This window comes from Ursus americanus, chromosome 16, assembly GCF_024610735.1.
Source record: "Ursus americanus isolate L20-20 chromosome 16, mUrsAme1.1.p, whole genome shotgun sequence".
In the NCBI taxonomy this organism is placed as follows: domain Eukaryota; kingdom Metazoa; phylum Chordata; class Mammalia; order Carnivora; family Ursidae; genus Ursus; species Ursus americanus.
In genome coordinates this window covers 18,066,925-18,088,075 of record NC_142142.1, presented here as the reverse complement: position 1 = coordinate 18,088,075, position 21,151 = coordinate 18,066,925, and the positions used below count along the sequence as shown (strand labels likewise).

At 36.5% G+C, this 21,151-nt stretch overlaps 1 protein-coding gene across 6 annotated transcripts in view; it reads left to right on the top strand.

The window, feature by feature from the left end:
* The window catches only part of DLG2 (discs large MAGUK scaffold protein 2), an 857,148-nt gene that overhangs the window by 108,443 nt on the left and 727,554 nt on the right, over positions 1 to 21,151 (top strand). For 4 of the 6 annotated variants that reach the window (XM_045815593.2, XM_087868196.1, XM_087868199.1 and 1 more), the window contains exon 1: positions 7,622 to 7,945. The exons of the other annotated variants lie outside the window; for them this stretch is intronic. In XM_045815593.2, the coding sequence (XP_045671549.2) occupies positions 7,637 to 7,945 (309 nt within the window). In that variant the 5' untranslated portion in view covers positions 7,622 to 7,636. Of the gene's footprint in view, positions 1 to 7,621; positions 7,946 to 21,151 lie in introns of those variants that run through there. 6 annotated transcript variants of the gene reach the window in all.

The following is a 21,151-nucleotide window of genomic DNA, read 5'->3' as shown; positions in this document are numbered from 1 at the left end:
ATCACTTTGTTCTCTGTAGTTGAGTCTGTTTCTTGCTTTGTCTCTCTTTCTCTCTTTTTTTCCTTTGCTCATTTATTTTGCTTCTTAAATTCCACATATAGTAAAATCATATGGTATTTGTCTTTCTCTGACTGACTTTTTTTGCTTAGCATTATACTCTCTAGCTCCATCCATGTCATTGCAAATGGCAAGATTTCATTCTTTTTATGGCTGAATAATATCCCATTGTAGATAAATACCACATCTTCTTTATCCATTCATCTATCAATGGATACCTAGACCACTTCCATAACATGGCTATTGTAAATAATGCTTCTGTAAACATAGGGGTGCATGTATCTCTTTGAATTACAGTTTTTGTATTTTTGTATTTTCAGGTTAAATACTCAGTAGTGTGATTACTGGATCATAGAGTATTTCTATTTTTAACTTTTTGAGGAACCTACGTACTGCTTCATAGTGTGGCTGCACCAGTTTGTCTTCCTACCAACAGTGCAAGAGGGTTCCCCTTTCTCCACATCCTTGTCAACATCTGTTGTTTCTTGTGTTTTAGGGTTTAGCCATTCTGACAGGTATGAGGTGATATAACCTTGTGGTTTTGATTTGCATTTCCCTGGTGATGAGTGATATTGAGCATTTTTTCATGTGTCTGTTGTCCATCTGGATGTCTTCTTTGGGGAAATGTCTGTTCATGTCTTCTGCCCATTTTTAATTGGATTACTTGTTTTTGTGTGTGTTGAGTTTTAGCAGTTCTTTCCATATTTTGGATACTAACCCTTTATTGGATATGTCATTTGAAAATATCTTCTCCCATTCATTATGGTGACTTTTAGTTTTGTTGATTGTTTCCTTTGCTGTGCAGAAACTTTTTATTTTGATGTAGTCCCAATAGTTTATTTTTGCTTTTATTTCCCTTGCCTCCAGAGACATATCTATAAAAAATATTGCTATGGCCAATGTCAGAGAAATTACTGCCTCTGTTGGAAGACCTGCATTTTTAAAATATCCATACTACTCAAAGTGATCTATTCAATGCAATCTCTTTAAATATATTTATGGAAATAGAAAAAAAAATCCTAAAATTTGTATGGAAATGCAAAAACCCTGAATAGCCAAAACAGTCTCAAGAAAGAACAAAGCTCATACCTGTTAATATGACCATTACCAAACCAAACAAATGAACAAAAACCAGAAAAAAAGTGTTGGTGAGGATGTGGAGAAATTGGAATCCTTGTACACTGTTGGTGAGAATGTAAAATGGCTCAGCTACTTTGGAAAACAGTATTGAGGTTTCTCAAAAAGTTAAAAATAATACTACCATATATTACTTTATATGGTATACCATGTATACCATATATACCAGATTTTGAACCACCCCATTTCTGGGTATTTATCCAAAAAAATTTTTAAATTAGGCTCTCAAAGAGATATTTACACTCCTATGTTTATTGAAGCATTTTTCACAATAGCCAAATGGTGGAAACAACCCAAATGTCCATCGACAGATGGGTAAACAAATTGTGGTATATACATACAATGGATTATTATTCAGCCATAAAAGGAGATCCTACCATATGTGAGAACACGAGTAAATCTTGAGGACATTATGCACAATGAAATATGCTAGTCACAGAAGGATAAATACTGCATGCTTGCATATCATATGAGGTATCTAAAGTAGTGAAATTCATAGATGCACAAAGCAGAATGGTTGTTGCCAGGGGCTTGGGAGGTGGTGGGGGGAGCTGTTTAGCGAACACAGAATTTTAATCATGCAAAATGAAAAAGTTCTAGAGATGTGCCATACAACATTGTGCTTAGAGTTAACAATACTGTGCTATATACTTAAAAAATTTTTAAGAGGGTAAATCTCATATTGTGTATTTTTACCACAAATTTTAAAAAAGGAACTAAAAAGGATACTTGTTAATGAGTAATAATGCTTGATTTTTTTAAAACCTTCTAACTTGATTAGTAGGAGGAAGAAAGACGTCTTGACTTTCTGCTCTCTAATACATGCTTTTACCGTCTTGTGAACTCATTCTACCTTTTGGATTATATCATTTTAAGAGGATCATGACTTTGGCAGCTGTAGTTTGGGATCGGCTCCCTGCTTTACCACTGGCTGGCTTTTGACTTGGGGAACCCCTCCCCCTTTTGCACTATCTATCTATAAAGGGAGAACAATTTGAAAACACTTGAGAGAAAAGCCCAGCTGTCAGGAAGTACAGCTTTTATGAATGAATATCTTGCTAAAATAAACAAAAGCTGTTTCAATTTCTTCGCATTAGAAGACCAGAAGCAAATTTCTTCAAAAGAATTAGTTAATACACTTAGGCTTCTCAGCCACAGTGAATGTTTCACTTAAACGCTGACCTTAAAAGCAAATTGTTGTTTTTTTGTTTTGTTTTGTTTTGTGTTGTGTTGTGTTGTTATTAGGTTCAAATCCTTATTTATTCATTTACACCAGGAGGTAGAACACAGACCCAAATGCTAATGTTGGTATGACTCCTGAAAGACAAGTTTATCTTCTTTCTTGTTTGATTTGTTTTAATAAATACTAACATTTACTTTATGCTTGGTTTGGAGGATGCAGATTCACAAAAGAGAGCTCTCTCCCTTCCCCAATGGGCGTTACCTACACTCGGTTTGGGGGATAGGACACAAAACAAATAATAGGGTAATTATGGCTTTTAATACAAGTGTTGTTAGTGTTGTAACAAAGAAGCACAAGTGCTAAATGAGTGTTCAGTGAGAGGATGATAGGCGCTGCTCTGGAAGGGAGGGACAGTGTCCTGGGAACGCTCTCTTGTAAAGGTGACATTTGAGTTGAGCCCTGGAAGGCGGGGAAGATTCCAGAGTTTCTAAACAGAAGAGGCTTCAGGATGGCAAACTGGCAGAGAGGAAGGTCTGGGAGAGTTGTTTTGGGGTTGTGCTGCATCACAAGCCCACTTTTGCTCTTAGATTGTACTGTATGTTTCCTTGGTGTGGCTTTTGGGAGGCTGTCTCTCCATGCGAGCCAGGGAAGGGTAAGCAGGATGAATTGCGTGGAACTGCGGAGAGGGGAAGAGAGCATGCGCAGTGGCCACGCGGTGGGACTAAGCGCAGGTAGTCGAGGCTTGTGCGGCTGGAGAGCAGGACTGACCGGGGCGTGAGCACGGATGAAAGTGGTGGAAGCCATAGAGGCCAGGTCACGCAGGACATGATTAAGGACCATGGAAGACGCTTTAAAGATTGTTCTCTCTGTGGGGATAAAGATCCCCGGAGAATGGGACTTTATCGACAGCTATCAAGCAGGATAGGACTGGATCATTTTCACATTTTAGAAGTCCCTCTTGCCACTGTGTGAGGATGAATAGGAGTAAGGGTGGGTGCCAGAGACCAGTTAAGAAGCTGTTTCACCGGTTTTACACAGAAATGATGCCAGCTTAGATGGGGTGGTCATCACGGTGATTGAGAGAAATAGACGAACGTGAAAGATACTTGCACAAGTATACAAACACTGTAGAGAGCAACCGAATAGTCCAGGGGGACTTGGAAAGCTTCACAGAAGCAACATCGGGTTCATCTTGCAGGATAAGAACAAATTCCTGCAGTACTGCAGTCCATCACTTAGATTCTGTTGCTAAAATATGTAAATTATAAATGATTATTACCTTTTTTTAGTATTCCTTTCAGATTCTTTAAGAAATGTCACATAACTTGTGTTCTTATTTCTCTAATAGTGTTACTGAATGTGTTAGAATATAATAAATCTGTGTTTCCTGAAAACCATCTTACAATTTAGCCTTATTGTTAATTCAGGCCAATCCCCTCTTCATCAATATCTACCCAAGTCCAAGTACATTAGTGAGAATGTACTTGGGGACATTTAAAAAATTTTTTTCCACTTTCTATTATATCCTCAGTCCAGGTTAAATCTCTATGGCAATTTGGCATGTGTCTTTCCACCCTCTTAATTCTTGCTTGTGTCTGCCCTCTAGGGCAGAATTATAATTCAATTGATTTAAGGATTTTGGAAATAATTTTAAAGACTAAAATACTTTAAATATTCTCAGTTCTCTTTTACTTCCAAAGGTGAATGTGCTCGGATCTAGAGATCGTCCAGGCCAAAGGCTATTAGATGTAGAAGAATATTAGTTGGCATTTATAACATCTCTAGTCTGCGGCCCCAGGAATGGACTGTGTACACTTTTCAAATCAAGAAAAATTGTTAGCTATTACCTTATATTACTTTGTGATTATTTCACACATTACTTATAGCTGCTACGGGGCTTGTGCTGCCCAGTCCTTCTTTAGCAAGCACTCAGCTCTTCTTTCGTAATTAATATTTTCATTTACCCTGTGCATAGAATGCCTGAAGGAAATTTTTTTCTGGAAACAAAGTCTGCATAGTGCTTTAGTACAGAACAATTTATTTAGTAATTCATCTTTGCTATTTATTTTTTATTAAACAAATCAAGCCGGATATTAGTTTTAAGCTCTTGCTTTAAAACTAGGGATTGTTCTGTGGCGTCAGTGTCAGGTCAAAGAGAGGTCAGTAAGATATATCTCATCGAGGCATTACCCAGTGCACCATCTGCCCATGTTAAATCACAATGATAAGTAGGATATGTACTTGTGCACCACTAATTTCTTCTTTGGCCAGAATTTCATGTCATCTCATGGTCATTACAATTGTCCAATTACAGTTGATCAAATTGAATTATCTTTAATTAGTTGGTCTGTCTCATAGTACAGTGGGCTAGTTGGACGTATTTATCTGTGTAAGTGGGCTGTCATCAGACTTAGAAAGCCAAATGTCATGTTTAAAAAGAAAAAAAAAATCGGGGGAAAAGGGGAAGGCAGGAGGCTGGATATATTTTACCTATGTTAAAGTGAAATAATTTCCATACAGTCTTATAATACGTTTCATGAAAGTTTGCTATGGACTTTAGGATCTTTGGAGGAAAGTAACATTAGTTATGCAATATATGATGTTTATCTGTTTAGAAATGGCATACTGAGGTTAGTAAAACAAAAATTCTATTGTCCTTGTAATGGGAAGAGATAGCTCATTCCAAACAACCCATTCATAACACATTTAGGTCCCTATGAAGATTTATAATATCTCCGCGTAGTGCCTAGCCGGGACATTTTCTGTCTTGCTGCACACCACACACACCATTACAAAATTTTAATGGATTCACGCTGACTTACTCCTGTTCAGATTGATTCTTATATTTGAGAGGCAAATGGGTGAGAACAGGGCATGCATTCCCTAAAGATGGCAATGGGCCTTTGAGCAATGGTATCTGCCTGAAAAACTCGAGAAGCATCTATGGTTAGATAAGACTGGAGAGAGTCAAACTTATCACTTCTTGACATTCTCATTTGAGGGTGATAGTATTGCCATATCGCATCAAGTCCTATAGCCATGCATCATGGTGACACCAGACAAATATGAAGTTCTCTAGGGCTTTATTTGACGTAGAAGTTCTTTCAGGCATTATCCCTTGATCCCAGCATAAAAAATGAGGGGGTGGGGGAAAGAAAGAGGGAAGGGGAAGAGAAGAGAGGAGGACAGAGGAGAGAGCAGAGAAGGAAAGAGATGTTGCTGATATCCTGCCCTTTTTCTCACTGAGCATCACATGATGATCTATTTGCCTCAATTTTACTGTTTTTAGGTATTGATCTTAACTCCTGAATTCTTTTTCAGGAGAAAAGACCATTAATGCCATTGTTATTTCTACCAAACAGTTCAAATCTTCTTCTTCTTTTTTTTTTTTGGCAAATTTCTTAAACACCTCAAAACCAACACTAAAGCTGATCTTAAAGAAATAATTTAAGTTTCTGGGGCATTGCTGAACTAGATATTATTTTCAAAACATGTTAGTCAGTTCCTGCCTGTCTCTCTCCTTCTATATATCCACTCACTCAACCATTCATTCATTCATCCAAAAAATATATATTTATTTTAAGTCTGCTATATGCTGGGCAGGCAGTGTGCTAGGTCCTTGGGGGTGCGGGAAGAGGTCAATAGCAAACCAGGCCTACCCTTTGAACCTACACATATAGGTCATTATTATTTAGCAAAGGTGTTTTGAATCCCTACATTGCCAGGCAAGTTACTTATAGAAACCCCTTGTGCAAAATTTGGGAAAGGACCCTTTTATGGAAATACACAGGAAGAGTAGATCCTGCTTCTTCCTTTCGGGGTTTTTATATATAACAATGATTCGTCCAGGGAGTTCTGGTGTTGAAATGTAGAATATGTTATAATCCTAGACTTTGAAATAAGAACCTTGCCAACTCAGTGGGAAATGAGGTCTACACTGCCCCAGCAGTGAGAAGGTGGATCTGATGGTCTATAGATAAAATCATTGTCTCTTGGGACTATTTCATTTTTGTTTGGTGCTGCATAGATGGCAGCTTGTATCCCAATCAAACCAAAATTGTTCCCTCAGGGATATGTGATAAGGATAGACATTTTGGCAATAAACATGGAAAGTTTCAAACATAATAAAAATTCTAAGTGCTCTAGTAATTAGCCTTTCTCTTTACTAAAAATACTATGTATGGCTTCTGCAATCATACTAAAATTTTAAAACAATCATGTCCTCCCTGGAAGGCAATTGCTTTAAATTGGATAGATTTCACTCATTTTCCAGTGAAAGAATTTGAAAATTCTGTCTGTGGAAACCAAAATACTGGATGGCAGAGTTGGATGTGTCTTTCACTTTAAAATGCAGACTCTCTCTGTGGTGAATGTATTTGTTGTGGTAAAGTATTTGAAAGGAAATCCTCAGAATAATTTGGGGTAAGGAAAAACACTATGTTAAAATAAGCCAACCCATCAGTTTTGAACTTTGGAAATTGCTTTATTTTGAATCAGAAAGAATTAATAATCATTCATAGCATAAAAAATGCATGTTTGGATTATAATATATAATCATGATCTAAAACAAATTAAACCTCCAAATTTTAAAGGACTGTAGTATAATGCTGTGATCTCGGTGATTTTTCTAAATGAATTAATGTTGTTTAGACTTAATATTGATGCTCTTACTCAGTTACCTCATGATTTGTTCTGTGTCTTGGCAAATATCTCTCTAGATAAGTGATTCCTGTAAATGTTGGAAATTCCTTTACAGGTTAACTTTCCCATCATTTTAAATTGCCTATCCCATATTATTTCAGCCTAGAAGGGTCCTGCTAGTCTGATAAGAAGCTTTCTCTCCTGAGGTCTGTATTTTGTGGAGGGCTCATCTGGGAGAGGGAAACGCCAGAATGCCAAATTGCAAAGAGTATTCTTTACTGTGGGGCTCCATCCAAAAAGGGTTTGTAACACAGTGTACAGTCTTGTAGCCCAGCTGTGTGGAGCATTGATTGCTTCTGCCTAGAGCAGGGATACTGTCAAGTTGCTCTGTGAGTTGAGTCATCTATTGACAAAGAGCTACCAGCCCGCAGATAATGCTGTGCGGAGCTGCTCTCGCTGCTCCCACGATGCACTGCTTATAGCAGCTGTCAAAGATACTGAGGGATCCACGGGAGGAAAAAAAAAAAGACTTTTACAACTGCCTGGAAGAAAGGGGTGTGAGGGAGGAGACATTCCTGTGCAGAGCTGACCAAAGGAGAGAGTAGGCATCAGTGCAGTATGAATGCATACCTCACCAAGCAACACAGCTGCAGCCGGGGGTCCGATGGCATGGATGCCGGCAGGAGTGCACCCACACTGATCAGGGATGCCCACTGCGCTTGTGGCTGGCAGAGGAGCCCTCAGGGGCTTGGGTACAATTCTCAGACCATGCCCTCTTCAGGACCTGGGGGCCCAGCTTCAAACAGGACCAAGCTGGTCACTTTGTGGGACAGTGTGCGGAAAAGCCCCCACAAGACGGGCACCAAGGGCAAAGGGACTTGTGGGGAGCGTTGCGCCTGCCCACATGGTTGGTTCAGCCCAACACAGGTGAGCCTTTTCCTTATGACTTTCCCTTGAATATCGGAAGAAACTGAGAGCAAGTTGTGTGAGAGGGTAGCATGGTTTGGAAACTTTGCCGGGTCCTCCTTGCCGACTGGGCACGCCTGTTCGGAGAATAGTGGGCCTGGAAAACCTGTCATTTTCACAGGTGTTTGTGGGCTCACACCTCTGGGTGGCCTGTGAGAATCCAAAGACGCTGTGCTCAGTTTCTTTCAGTGACTTTTCCCCAAGTTCAAGTTCTCTAGTCCTCAGATGATTTTACTATGCTGTATCATAGGCTTTTAGCAGCACTTTAACTTCTAATCATTGTTAACTTTTGTGTCCTGCCTAGCCTCATTTTTTTTTTTTACGGGAGAGAAAAAATAAACTTAGATATTTATGATTAAAGGTTTCTTTAATCATAAAGGGGCATTTATTTCTTCAGATATGGAAAGTAGTGATTTGAAGTATGCTATTCTAATTTTACTCTTATAATACTGTATACCTTTTCAGTAACAGGGAAGAAATTTTGTTTATGCTAAATAATTCATTTTACAAACAAATGGAATAATTGGGAGCAAACTAGAGGATGATTACACTCAGAATAAAATAATGAAACATTTTATTTATTCATAGGGAATCAATAAGGTTATTTATATTAAAAACTATAATTCTCTTTCTTCTATAATGTGTTTCTGAAGCAGATGTGCAGATTCCCTTAATTTAATTTCTAGCTTATTCTTGCCCCAAACTACTGGCATTTTATCAGAAATGAAATTGGCTCATTGTTTCCTGCCCCCATCCAGAAGAGGAAAGACAACTTCCTATAAATCCTGTAAAATTTAAATAAAGTGCACCTGTAATCACTGTCATAAATATTGAACAACAATCGCCCTTAAATATCCATTGAAAAAGAGAAAAGCTGTTTGCAGAAAAAAAATCCTTTCTTGATTTTAATGTGATCTTAGCATAATTGAGAAGTGGCTATTGATCTCGAATGAAATGTTATGATCTGAGAGGTGGAGAAAACATTCTAATTTTAATATTAGTTTTTTTTTTAAGTACTTCCAAGAGTATTATATATTGCTAGATCTGTTGCATATATGTGACTTTTGATGCGTTAATATCATGCATCTCAGCATCTTGATTTAAATGAAGAATATATTGTCTTTTTAGTATTAAACTGGTTCTGTTTGAAATGGAGTTTGATATTTGGAAACTTGGTTATTTTTTTAAAGTTAACATGAATTCTAAACTGAAAAAACAGTCTTGACAATTTTGACGTGTCTACATATTCTTTTACAAATATATGCATTTAAATGTCTTTAAAGTATATCTCTGTGATGACTATGTTAGATTCTCAAGGCTCACACAGGCAAAAAGACAAACACACATCTAGCTTATAGTTTTTGCACAGAGTAGAATAAGCCAACTTGCTTTAGAGTAGAATAAGCAAACTTGTTTTATGGTCACAATTCTTTTTATCCAAGATGTAAAAAGATTTGCATTTCATAAATGATAATTTCTCAAACCAAAATCTCTAATAGTATATTAAAATAACCATGCTCTCAAATTTCTGTACATTTTTTGTCAAGGGAAACTTTTCCCTTCCTTGGTTTTTAACAAAGTCAGCCTCCTACTTTTCTTAAATTTATAACCATTTAATGCTTTAAAGGATCAAAATAGACTCTCTGTACTGATAATTAAAGATCCAGTGACATATGAGAAGGCAATAAATTGAGACAGCCACCATCTCCCATTCTTTTACACACACATTTCTATACATTTTCTCTCTCATTCACAGGTACTTTATTGTTACCTAGGAAGAACAATGATCCTCAAATATTAGAGTTACCATACTATATCTTTTAAGGTCTTTAGTGTAGTGACAACTGACCCTTCCACTCTTCTACCATCTCAGTCATGTGAAAGTGCTATACATAAATTTTAATATACGTATTTAAATATCCCTATAATACCTAAATACTTGCACATATTAACATATTTTCATATATTTATAAGTACATATATACATATACATGTAGGCATACATATACATACATACATACATATAGAAATTAAAGTTCTATATTATTCTTTTCTCACCCAGAAGGTACTATCTTGTTCTTCCAAAGGATGTTTTATTCTCTCCATATAAAGTACATTTCTTTACTTTTTATAAAGTGTTCTAAAATGCTGATTTATGTATGTGTATTCATATATATATATATATATGAATACATGTATATATATGTGTATTCATTTACATATGTATCTATAGAATATATCTAATATTTAAAATATACACGTATGTGAAAGTACTGTATACCCATAGATATTATCAAAAAAATAAGACTATATGTGTGTCTATGTGTAGGCATATGTGTCCATTAGTGGGCAAGTCTGTTTTGAGAATTTTATGATACTATTCTTATGCCTTAAATTAACTAGAGATATCCTGTGAAATATTGTGAAACAAAGAATGGAGGTTAATGATACTAAACATTAAATTCTGGATAAAGTCAATGGGAGGAGAGTGCGTGCTGTAGAGTAGCCTAGGGCCCCACATGTGCTACAGAGCATGCCTGAGGGCTGTTAGTGTCAGAGAGCTGGGATCCTGCCCTCAGAGGTATTTGCTGTACTACGTGGAAATCAGCAGTGTGATTTCCGGCTGCTATAATAGAGGGCCATGGTAATGACTTGAGTTCCTCCCAAGGCTCTTTGCCAAACTCCTGTTATTTGGGGTGCTGTGTACTAACAAGACACTGTCATTATGTTGTTCCTCAGCAAGACTAAAAAACAGCTTCTGTCCTTTCTCAAATAAGTTTTCATTCCATTTGGATCTGTAGAATTAATATAACCATAATAATAGGTAAGAAAATGGAAAATTATAGTGTCCAGAAGGAGTTCTAGAATGCACATCTAGGATAATAGTGTTGGCCTTTGGGGGAAAAAAAAGGATGTCCAACATTGCTTATGTGGCATTTCTCCCCAGTGCAGACTAACCTGGGGAGAAAGCACAAAACAGTGAAGATTCAAAGACCAGAATTCTATGCATTTGTATTTCATTCATTCATTCTTCATTTGTTTAGTCAACTATCATTTCCTGAGTGCTTAGCATGTGCTGTTCTGTCAGGCCCGGGGATATAATTGTAAACAAAACATATGCTACCCCTACCATTGTGGAGCTTACGGCCTGCAATGGTATATAATATTTAGTAAGTATATCATTATATGTACAGAATTACATCATCATAAGTCACAAATTGGAAGGGAAACAAGTTCCGTAGAGTTCTACAAAGTCTATAGTAGATATATATTCAGGATACAGAGGAACCACGGAGGAGTAAGAAAGCAAGATCTTTTTTATGTATATATTTATTTATTTAATTTTATTTTTATGAAAAGATACTGCATCTCTTTAAGCCTAGATTTTCTGTTTTATAAAATGAGCATAAAATTAGTACCTAACTCAGGATTGTAGTGAGGAATGATTAACATAATAAATATAAGGCACTTAGCACAGTGCTTACATGTAGTAGGAGTTCAATAAATATTTATAGGATGACTGAATAAGAAGCCTGCAATAAAAGTTGGCTATTATTCACCTATTCCTGATATATCTGATTGGCTAGGAAGAGAAAAATAAGTCAATCAGGGAAGACTTCCGGAGGTGGTGATCCTTGGGCTGAATTGAATTGAACCTAAAAGTAAAGTGCCTGTGTTTATCAAGTGAGCAGAGATAAGCTTTCTGGGTAAAAACACAAAAACAGAAACACATATAACACCTGGGTTGCTGGGTGGAACTGCTCAGAGTTCTGTTTGCCCAGAATACTGGGCACTAGAGAGTGGGTTCATCAAGAGCTGGGGATGGAGACCTGGGCAGGGCTTGGTCACAAAGAGTCTCGTGGGCTTTGATGAGGACTCCACTGAGCTGGCAGCATGAAGTCGGTCACTGCAGGGGCCCGGCGCCGGCTCGGCCACTCTCCGTGTGGTAGGCTTTGTGCTCAGTGAACCATTCTGGGCCTCAGTTTCTCTGTTTCTAAGAAAAACCATCTTCCCTAAATGAACTCTCATATCTTTTGCAATACTAATATTCTGTGACTTTGTCAACTAACACTCATACATTAATAGAAGTGCTTTGGAAGAAATTTATGCTTTAAGGCGAGACAATCCTAAATTTGAACTTACTAGCTCTGTGTGACCTCACTTCCTTAACCTCTTTAAGATTCATTTGTCTTCTCTGTAAAACTTAGGATGATAAAATGGTATTATGGGAAAATTTAATAAGAATTGAAAATACTCTATATAAAAGAGCCCAGCATGCTGCTTAGAACATGGGAAATGCTCAATAAGTGGTATTTATTATTATTGATGATATCCAAATTATTTTTTTTAAAGATTTTATTTATTTATTTGACAGAGATAGAGACAGCCAGCAAGAGAGGGAACACAAGCAGGGGGAGTGGGAGAGGAAGAAGCAGGCTCATAGCGGAGGAGCCTGATGTGGGGCTCGATCCCAGAACACCGGGATCACGCCCTGAGCCGAAGGCAGACGCTTAACCGCTGTGCCACCCAGGTGCCCCCCAAATTATGTTTTTTTAACCAGAAGAACTTATTGTCCATCAAATTAATTAATCAGTATTGCGGTCCTTTATTAGAATTTCTCCTTTGTTCACTGAATTTTTTGATGTCTTACTTATAATGATGAAGGTTAGGTTAGGCAACTGTTCAGAAACATTTGGCACAGTACCACATGATGACGGGATTACATTTTGCCCTTCAGGGTTCTCAGAGATTTACAACAATGCATACACACAGACACAGACACACACACACACACACACACACACAGACAAAATATATACATAATAGAATTGTATTGATGAAGTCGCATTCCCTTTATCTTATATTCAAAGGTAAGGTGATATTAGATTTTCTCAGCAACATCCTGCTAGAAGCATTTAGCCAAACTCTGTAAATCTTCCCTAACGATCCCTTTGCAGCTCTTCCAGACACAGAAGTTTGCAGCAACTTGAGTGCAGAGAACCTTTTTTGTCCAAGAAGTAGGGTTGCCCTAGGCTGAAATCTCAGGCTCAGCTTATGTCCAGCCAGAAAGATCTGACAGCTTGTTTTAACTCTGCAACTGCTTCTACTCATTCCTTCTAGAAAGAGAGCCCCTTACCAAGGAAGAATAAGACTTTTTAGTCTCTGGAAAACACCAGCTGCCCCCAGGCAAAGGAAACAGAAAAGAATAAGAGATAATACCGAAGGAATTAAAGTTCTAGTCATTCCTTGAGCATACCTGAAGCTGCTTGGCCAGCTCTTCAATCACCCCTCTTCTGGATACTGACATGAGCAAAGCATTTTCTCTAGGGCTGGACAAGTAGAGACAAACTGAGGGTGGGAAAGGAAAGAGAAAAGGTGATAAGATTTATTGAATACTCATGATACCCACAATGCGTGCAGTATTATGCTATGACTTTATGTTGGTCATTTTTGAATTCTCCCAACAACATTAAAATCCCCATTTTATAGGGATGCCTGGGTCATTCAGTAGGTTAAGTGTCTGCCTTCAGCTCAGGTCATGATCGCAAAGTCCTGGGATCGAGTCCCACATTGGGCTCCCTGCTCAGTCTGTTTCTCCCTCTGTCTGGGCCTCTCCCCCTGCTTGTGCGTGTGCTCTCTCTCTCTCTCTCTCTGACAAATAAATAAACAAAAACTTAAAAAAATTTTTTTTTAAATCCCCATTTTGTAGATGTGAAAATTAAGGCTGAGTAACTTTCTCCTGATGGCACATCTGATAAGGGTAGATTTTGTTTCAAATGTAGGTGTCTATATGATCACTTACCCTTTCCACGAAATCTTACAGAATGACCTCTTTGAGGAACAATGGGAGGTAGAACACCCCCAGAGACCTTTATAACTTTCTAATTTAACAGGAATTTTCCTTAAGGAATTGGAGTGTTTTACGTGTTTGGGAGAATGGGCACTCCTTAGCAGAATCCTAGAATTTCCCATTCTGCTTCATTTTCTGGTCTTGGGAACCCTGAGTTGGTTGGACCTCTAAAACCCTCTCCCCTCTCTGATTGAGGTTATGAATTGTGCTGATCTGAAGGAGTTGGAGTGGATTCTCACAGCACTGATACTTGCTCTAAGAAATACCTTGAAATCTGTGCTTATTTGCAAATTAGATTCCATCTTGCAAAAATTTATAGTGAGGAAGTGAGAACCATGTATTTTATTTTTTTTTATTTATTTTTTTTTATTAATAATGATTTTTTATTATATTATGTTAGTCACCATACAGTACATCCCCAGTTTTCGATGTAAGGCTCGATGATTCATTAGTTGTGTATAACACCCAGTGCACCATGCAATATGTGCCCTCCTTACTACCCATCACCGGTCTATCCCATTCCCCCACCCCCCTCCCCTCTGTAGCCCTCAGTTTGTTTCTCATAGTCCATAGTCTCTCATGTTTCATTCCCCCTTCTGATTACCCCCCCTTTCTTTATCCCTTTCTTCCCCTACTGATCATTCTAGTTCTTATGTTCCATAGATGAGAGAAATCATATGATAGTTGTCTTTCTCTGCTTGACTTATTTCACTAAGCATTATCTCCTCCAGTGCTGTCCATGTTGTAGCAAATGTTGAGAACTCATTCTTTCTGATTGCTGAGTAATATTCCATTGTATATATGGACCACAACTTCTTAATCCAGTCATCTGTTGCAGGGCATCTCGGCTCCAGAACCATGTATTTTAAACTTGATATACGTACAGAACAAAAGCACATGTAGACATTATCTGTCTTATGTCCAAAAGCATTACCACAGTGTTGAATGTTGTAAATCTCACATGTTAGCTACTTGTGTATTTATCATGCCAAGAATCAAATATCTTTCTTTAATACTACCATCTCCATTGTCCATCCTCTTCCTTTTTATGATATTGTTTGATTTGTTACAAATGCAACCCCACCCAATTTTATTCTCCTCCATTCTCTAGTCTACTTTGTTCCCTTCTTTTATTTTCCCAAAGGCATATATACGTGTTATAATTATGTCAGAGGTGTATGGGAATTTAGAGGTTATCTAGTACATTTTTCAAAGGAGGAGAACATGAAGCCTAGAGAAGTTAAAAGATTTGCTCAGGGTCCTTCAGTTTGTGGCAGAATTGGTCCCTGCCTTTGAATGAAGAACTGAGTTACTTTTTTACTGTATCAAGATGCCCACTCTCTCTAAGCCCTGTGTTCCTCTTTCTGAAGTTAGTTATTGGCAGAAAATTATTAAGCATGCAATTTCTTGGTAATGCAGTGTTAGGCATTATATAAAAAGTTATCTTTACTTCTTATTTCTACTACTTCGTAATTCAGACCAGCAATCCCAAAAGAGAGAGGAGAGCCCATAGAAATAATTTTAGAACTATAGAGAGATACTTTGTGTATTACTGATGATTGGGAGGTGATGCTGGCATCTAGCAGAAAGGAGCCAGGGATGCTAGGTGCATGGTCATGTGCAAAGAAGTTCTGCACAACAAAGAATCTCCCCTTGTACTATACAATGTTTAACCTGCTACTAGACCTTCATGAAGATTTTTTTAAGTTTATGATTTTCTAGGCCTAAAATCAAATTCAGTTTTACAAACAGATATAACATATTTTCTGCAAGGATTTACTAATCATTAAATCTTCTGGGAATGTAACTTCTATGTAAATCAAGGAATCATTGTATTTTGTGCTGTTAGGGATTTAACAGGAATTGATTCCTATTTTGGAAGATCCCATCCTAACGCTCCCGCTCCTGCATTGATTGCTGTCACCGATACATCTCCCCTGTATCAGTCTCCATTTATAAATATCACCTGCCATTATGTAACTGAAGAGACTTGAGGCTTCTTTTAATAGACATAGAACCAAAGATTTTAAATTGTCAGAGATATATAAAATACAAATTTCATTAATAGGATTGTTTTAAAAACATTTTATTTCATTGACATATATTAATTTTTAAAACATTTTATCATACAATGAAAAAATATGTTTTGCGAAAGTAACTGAAATTATTTATTGTTTAATTTTCTGTTGTTTTCAGAACTACTCCGATATTATCCCAAAGGTCATCTACACTCAACTTCCCTATAAGCTCTTAGGTTCTGAGTTGTTATGTTGCTATTGCTGCTGTTGTTGTTTAATCCAGTCCCCACTCCCCATTTTTTAATTAAAGGATAGAGTTCCAAAGTCTTTTGAAGTACTAGAAATCAAATGCATGCCTTACATTGGGGAGAACTCCAAACAGGGATAAAGAGATGAACTCCCTCACTGGCCTGTCCTATAGGAAACAGGGAACTATTTTGACACCAAAGTTATAAATATGGGTCGGTTTATTTCTAAAAATATGACTTTTTTTTTAAGCTTTCTCCGCGGTAACTATTGGCACTCTTCTTAGATTATCTGTATTTGAACTGAGGTTATTTCCTTTGATCTCTTATTCTTTGCAAATGATCGGTTACTATTTCTTCCAACACTAATTTTTAATCTAGGATCCATCATCTATGTGTTTTTTCTTTCAGTTTTCCTGTACTTCTTGTGAGAAATAATATCCGGTGTCTTTATTCCGTTTAAATCCGTATCTGTTAATTATAAGTATATGTAAGCATTTGAACTACTTCATTGCACTGTTCAGTACAGTTGGGCTCACAGATTGACATATTGAAAACATCTTTCTAATATAAAATACTTTTCTGTATTTCTCCTTTTACGTTAGTATATAAAAATATATGTGGGCAGTTGTATTATCTATGAATTTCATTCCAGATGGAGAAAGGAGAATCTTACAAAACAATTATTATAAAGTGGAAAGGTTGAGTTTAATAGCATTGAAAATCTGGCCCTTTACAGAAAAAGTTTGCCAACCTCTGCATTAGACTATCAATTTTCCATTTCCTTCTGATGCAATGTCCCATTCTGCCTAACAGGGTCTATCCAATTTTTAAAGACCTGGTTCAAGTACATGCTCCTCATTAATCCTATCCAGCCCATCGTAGCTTGCAAAACGTATTCTTAACATGGTATCCTGCACAATTAGCATATTACCTTGCATTGTTGTTAATTTGTCAGTCAGTTGATGAGAGAGTGAAAAATTTTTTATAGCCCAATTACAGTGCAACTCACAATACTAGTTGTCCAATTACTTTGTGACAATTCTTATAGTATCATTATCAAGTTATACATTTGCCCCAGACTCCTCAATTATATCCCTGTCTGTGGAGAGGAGAGACCATGTGATCTGTACCTTTATGTCTAGCTGATTACTGTATATGATTTACCTATACACTGTATCACAGTTATGAGTACTTATCTATATGCTCCACTAAGCTGAATTCCATTAGAGCACATTTTACCCTTGTTTCCCCAGTACCCCACATATAGCAATAGTTCAATAAAGTGTTCTTAGTTTCTGAATGAATGTTAGCACAGGGCCTTGTATAGAAAGTACTTAATTAGTTTTAAATTTGCTTTATAATTATTATTATTACTAATTATACACATGCCTTAAGATAAAGAGTGACATCTTTTACCCTTATAGTAGTTCTATTTAGTAACAGAATATAATAAAAAGTTAACATGCATTTATTGTTTTGTTTTTAGTTTGACTCAGATTCTTATTCTGTTGTGGTGCTGTGAAAATATTGGAATCACAGTTCAGAAATTAGGTTCTGCATTCAAGTGGGTCATGGTGTTCAGTGATGAAAGGTGCAGTACTGTACTTTGAGAGGACCAGAAAAAAAATTGATTCTGCACAGCTTCTTTGTCCAATTTAGGAGTCACTTGTTCTCTAGAAGGCTGAAATAATGTCATGAAATATTATTTTATAATTCATTTCTGTACGATCTGTTGTATACTGCATGACCTTTTTTCTCCATCATTTTCATCATTAAATATAAGTGCTCAGAGTACAGTAGTTGGCACCACCACATTAAAAATCCATAACTGAAGACCTTTGTACTTTATTCGGATGGGCTGTGCTAGTTAGCTAGTGGTCAACAGTGATTGTTATAGTTTTTCAATAGTACTGTTTTCTTTAAAAAGAAATTAACTTTAGAACTATGTAAGCAATTCCTAGAATCTTATTATGTTTTAGAATGATTTGTCAATATATCTGCTTCCGACAGACTGGAAAGACAGTCATACAAAACAGTTTTGATTCTGTTTTCATACTATTCATTCATTTTTCTGATCTAGTTTACTCTCTAGCACACATATTACTGCACTTACCTGCAGTGCTTTAGGGTTCTTAAGGCTTCATTTTTTTTAGAATTATAAATCCTCTTCGTTTCTTAAGGGTGAGCATTTATACTACTTTTTAAAAATAGTTTTATTATTTAGTTTTGATGTAAAAATAACACATTTCTGGTAAAAATATTTTAAGCTAAAGGTTTGTTTGAAAAAAATTAAAACACTTCTAATTCCACCTCGAGGTAACCACAGTTAATGTTTTGATACCCTTTTTGTTTTTAATTGTCTCTATATATGTATATTCAGAAAAATATATATAATATTTTGTATTAACACATGCTCACCTAAATATATTGTCTGTATGCACCTGTGAGAATTTAACAATATAAAACCATATTGCTTTTTAAAACTAATAATATATTGTGAACATTTTCCTAAGTCAGGAAACTATTTTTCTTGTTCATATAATTTTATTACTGCCAAATATTCCTGTTTCTATCAAAATTTAAATTGTTGGAGTTTAGGTTATCTTTTTTGTTATAATTAATACAAACAATATTGAAGTAAGCATTGATGTACATGGACTTTTGATCACATTTCTCATAGAGATATATTTTCAGGAAAGGAAACTGAGTCAATTATGCAACTTTTTTAAGGCTCATAGTATTTATCTAGTCATTCAGCAAATTTTTATTCAGTAATTAATGATTGAATAGTTCCCATATGCCAAAACACTGTGTTAATCAATATGGGTATAAAGGAAAACAAAAGAGACTGATTCCTGCTCCATACAGCTTAGAATTAATTGCTAATTTGCTTCTAAGAGGACTTTACAAATTTACAGTCCTCTCATTTGAGGAGTGTATGAACGTATCTTTCCTCCTTTACTCTTGATGGCTTTATCATTTTAAAAAAGTTCATGAATTCTGTAAGCTAAAAGATCACACGCCATTGCTATTTTAATTTGTTTTTATTTGTTAATGAAGATGAGTTACTTTTCATGTTATTGTAGCCAATTGTGATACTGTTATGGCATTGTCTATAATACCTAGCATAGTAAGAATAGCCAGTTGGCAATTTAATACATGCTTCCTTTGTTGATTGGGTGGTTGGTAGGATGGAAGGAAGGAAGGAAGGAAGGAAGGAAGGAAGGAAGGAAGGAGGAAAGGTATACAAATAAGTGAGTAGTTTCTGCTTATAAGTCCTGGTGAGAGAAATTTCTTCGTATCCTAAATATAGCGGAGTAGTTCTTTAACTATCTTTGTGAGTGATCTATGCCCCTGTCTCTCCTGTCACTATATCTGTTCTCTGGAAGGAAAGAACTGAATGCTCTTCTTCTCACACTGATGTAGGTGAGCAAGATTGAATTGAGTGACAGATGAAAAGGTAATTAGTACAACAGGCAGACGTAGACAGGCTATCTGACTGTGTCGATAGAGAGTTTGCTGAGGAGTGCAATGTGGGCACTAAATTGACAGGGAACCTGAAGAGGAAAAGTGATCTAATGGATCTGATGGGGAAAGGAACTATTCTGGAAATATCCTGCCTATCTTATAGTATGCTTATATATGGGTAAGAATTTGTTTAATCTTTTAAAAAATTTTTTATTATGTTATGTTAATCACCATACAGTACATCATTAGTTTTTGATGTAGTGTTGCATGATTCATTGCTTGCATATAAAACCCAGTATGGGTAAGAATTTTATGAAATTTGTATATAGACATATTCAAGGATGATTTGGGTCCACATGTCTTAAAATGCAAGGCAGGCTGTCATTTTAAGTCAAAACCATATCTTAAAATGATTGTATGAAGTGTTATCCTGTAAAAACACACTACTACAATGCTGATGCCAATATTTAGAATTAAATTTGTATATACAATAATTCTATGGACTCCTCTTATCAAGGCTGGGCACTTTCTGGCTGTCCTAAACAAAATGTGAAGCCAATCTATCGGTGATATGAGGGTGACTGTTTTTTCAGTACAGTAGGGAACATCATTCGCAAAGAACTGAATAGAAAGGTGACAGTTAAATAGGTTGAGGACTGTAAGTAGATTAAGGACAGAAACTCTTTTGAGTTTTTTAAGGAGCCCAGCATAATTGGTAGTTCCTTATAAACTTATAATTATTACTTTTCTAATAATTAAGTCTAAAAAGGATGGGTAATAATTGGTATTATGATCCCCATCCTTTTTTGGGCAGTTCACTCAGAGCCTTCAGCCTGCTTTTTTGTTTCTTGTGCCCTGGGCTGCTTTCAAACCTGTTCTAGAATTCAGTCCATTTACCATGACAGAAAAATCAGGGAGTTATCAACACCTCTGTCACCTTTCCCCACCCAGGGCCTCACTCATTAATTGATGAAAGTTAACATAAAATTATATCTCAGGGTGTCTCAAACACTTTCCCTTTTTATATTCTCACTCTCGATTCTTGAGTATAGTGTGCATTATCATTAACATAAGCTATTTGCATTAGCCACTGGTCTCCCAGATGCCTTCCATCCATTCCAAATGTTTTTGTTGCCAAATTTATCTTAACACTCAGTTCTATTCATATCACTCACCGATTTAAATGACTTAGCAAATCCAAATCATTTAAAGTAGTGCTTCACTTTAAGAGTACTCTGACTTCTAGAGAAGGGAAGTATGTCTGGAAATATTAATGGATGGTCTATGTTGGATGTTAAATAGTTGTTTATTTTTTATTATAGGATTGTTCAAAGCCCTTGGGGTTTTCCATCTTTACAAGGCAGGTATAATATGTGCAATGTTGCCTAAATGTGTGTGATGAAATGTTTACCAGCATTTCATGCAACACAAGCTTCCAAACACTAGTTTACAAAGTAAAACTTGACTTTCCTAGCAGAACATTCAAGATGGTCTTCATTTTGGCCTCAACCTGCTCTCCAACCCCATCGCCAGCTACTCCTGTTTGATCTTGTAACAGCCAAACACTTGTCCCTGATTCCCT